General features: G+C 47.9%; 1 protein-coding gene across 2 annotated transcripts; it reads right to left on the reverse strand.

The window, feature by feature from the left end:
• Positions 1 to 599: 599 nt before the first annotated feature.
• Positions 600 to 2117, reverse strand: Pmar_PMAR017499 (Cationic amino acid transporter, putative; the record flags this gene model as incomplete). 2 transcript variants are annotated; one of them, XM_002766529.1, is made up of 10 exons in its annotated part: positions 600 to 681; positions 762 to 899; positions 946 to 1035; positions 1082 to 1209; positions 1254 to 1324; positions 1371 to 1475; positions 1530 to 1692; positions 1738 to 1852; positions 1905 to 1995; positions 2041 to 2117. In XM_002766529.1, coding segments are annotated over 10 exons (1059 nt in total), but the record flags the coding sequence as incomplete, so codon positions are not given. The 2 variants fall into 2 exon arrangements, with proteins under 2 accessions (XP_002766575.1, XP_002766576.1); XM_002766530.1 differs by having other exon boundaries at positions 762 to 903.
• Between the last annotated feature and the right edge of the window lie 5 nt (positions 2118 to 2122).

The raw sequence follows: 2122 nt of genomic DNA on the forward strand, positions 1-2122 counted from the left end.
CTTGATTCTGCTGGTATTTTAATCGTTCGGCAATTCCCATTAGTGCTGTTGTGTGAGGAAATGCAAGGAAGAGTGAGAGAGCAAGTGAATACCATTGTAACCGATTAAAGCGATCTCTGTCACACTGTTGACTCTATGAAGTTGCAAAGAAGCGGCAACTGAAGACTTTATAGGAGAAGCTCAGTCGCAAATAATCAGAATGGAGCTGTATCTTCACGTCGATATACGTAACGCCTCCTCCTTGTCGGGGAACTCGTCATTTTAAAATACTAGCCACTCTAACCTTGCCATTCTATGGCTCATCCAGAAGCTTCATGCCACGATGGTGCAGAATTGCACTACCCTACTAGTAGTTCTTCGTATGTGTGGTGTCTGGAAACGTATCATGCGCGCCAATCGAGCGAGCCTCCTCGGATCTTCAACGTAAGGAGGTTAGTGTTGGATTCAGTCCTTTCGACCGCCCGGTCTGCTTGGGTGCAAATCCATAGTACGCAACAACGACGACTACTTATGGGACGAACCACCCACCTACTATGCGTCGCGTTATTGAGCTGACTGTTGACCACAACAAGGGAGTTTAAAAGAAACTGCTCATGGGTTCAAATCACATCATCAGACTGAACGTCGTCACCAGTGGTGTCATCCTCGAAGTTTGCATACCCTTTGCCAGCCTTCACGATCCTACATACAACACAGCGTAACGATACCTCAGCGAGCGTTGCTGCTGCTGATATTCAATACAACTCTAGTTCGCTGTTCACCTTTTCTGCCCACCCGTTTCTCCTGAGGGCGCTAAACTAGAGTTTCGTATTGAGTAAGACAAGTAAAATATGGTCGCAACGAGCATCACTGCCAAGCCTCGAATGACTGCCGCTGATGGTAGGCCAGATATCATGTACCTGGCTGCGCTCATCCTTCTCCTCGAGGCCTACCCTCTGACCCTACGTATTGACGAACATTCCTATCAGCGGGACCTCAGGCGCACCCGGCACACGAAAAGAGTCGATATTCTCGTTGCTGTTCACGTCGGTGTAACTGCTGCTGTTGCTATCGTCAGTTGTGATGTGATCGATTGCCTTACTTGAGATATGTGCGGACAATTCGGGCAGTGGCGATTCCGGCGATGAGAGAAATGATGAGAAAAGGTAGACAGAAGAATATACTCACAAGATTATGCAAAAATAACACCCCGAAAATTAACGTGGCAACCTGAAAAAAATATTTTTTCGAGAAAAATTCAAAAGAAAAGTCACCTCGAAAAATAAGACCATGAGGAGTATTTCTCTGGGATAGTGTGGTCGAAGTGGGGAACTCGTTTGCACATCTAAGATTGACTTTAGGCGAATTCAATTCAGCTTTTCCTTCCTCACCCGCGACCCTAGGAGGCTCTTCCTGCATTCCGGGTTTTCCGTACGTCTCCGATGGCTGCTCGGAGGATGTCTGCTGATGGTGGATCCACGGAGGTACCACTCTGCCTGAAAATCGGGAAAAAATCGAAAAACTCGAAAAATTTTCGGGAAATTTCCTACCAAGCATCGTACACAAGCATACAGCCAGAAAGCTGAGCAGCGCTCCAAAAGACACTATATCTGCGAGGGCTTCGAAATCGATCACCAGGGCGAGCGCCGATGACACGACGATCGTAATGATCAGTGCTACAGAAGGCGTACCAGAACTAGTGAGCCTCCCAATCTGAAGAGAGAGAATCGACTCACCGATTCACTTTCGGTTTTGTACCGATCTCGGGAGAAGACCGTCACTGCTCATCCGTAGCATGATGCGCGGCTGAACAATCATGGATGACATCACTGACGTCATGGTATTGCCAACAGCCCCGAGGGAAACAACAAATCTTCAAATGATATCTTAGGTTCAAGCGACAAAGATACAAAGTAGGTACTCACTCCAAGACCGTCGCTCCTCGGGCTTCAAAAGCTGTAGCCAAAGGCGCGTTCATATTCACACTGGCAAGCGGCGCCAAATGGACGAATGCGACTGACGGCAAAAGATTACATTCACGAAGCGCTTCGCTCCGCCTACCAGCAACCAACACATACACAATACAGCATATGATGATTGTAACGATGATCGCTCGAGGGACGAGCCGGCGAGCCTGAAAAGT

This window comes from Perkinsus marinus (genome assembly GCF_000006405.1).
Source record: "Perkinsus marinus ATCC 50983 genomic scaffold scf_1104296972490, whole genome shotgun sequence".
Taxonomy (NCBI): Eukaryota; Perkinsozoa; order Perkinsida; family Perkinsidae; genus Perkinsus; species Perkinsus marinus.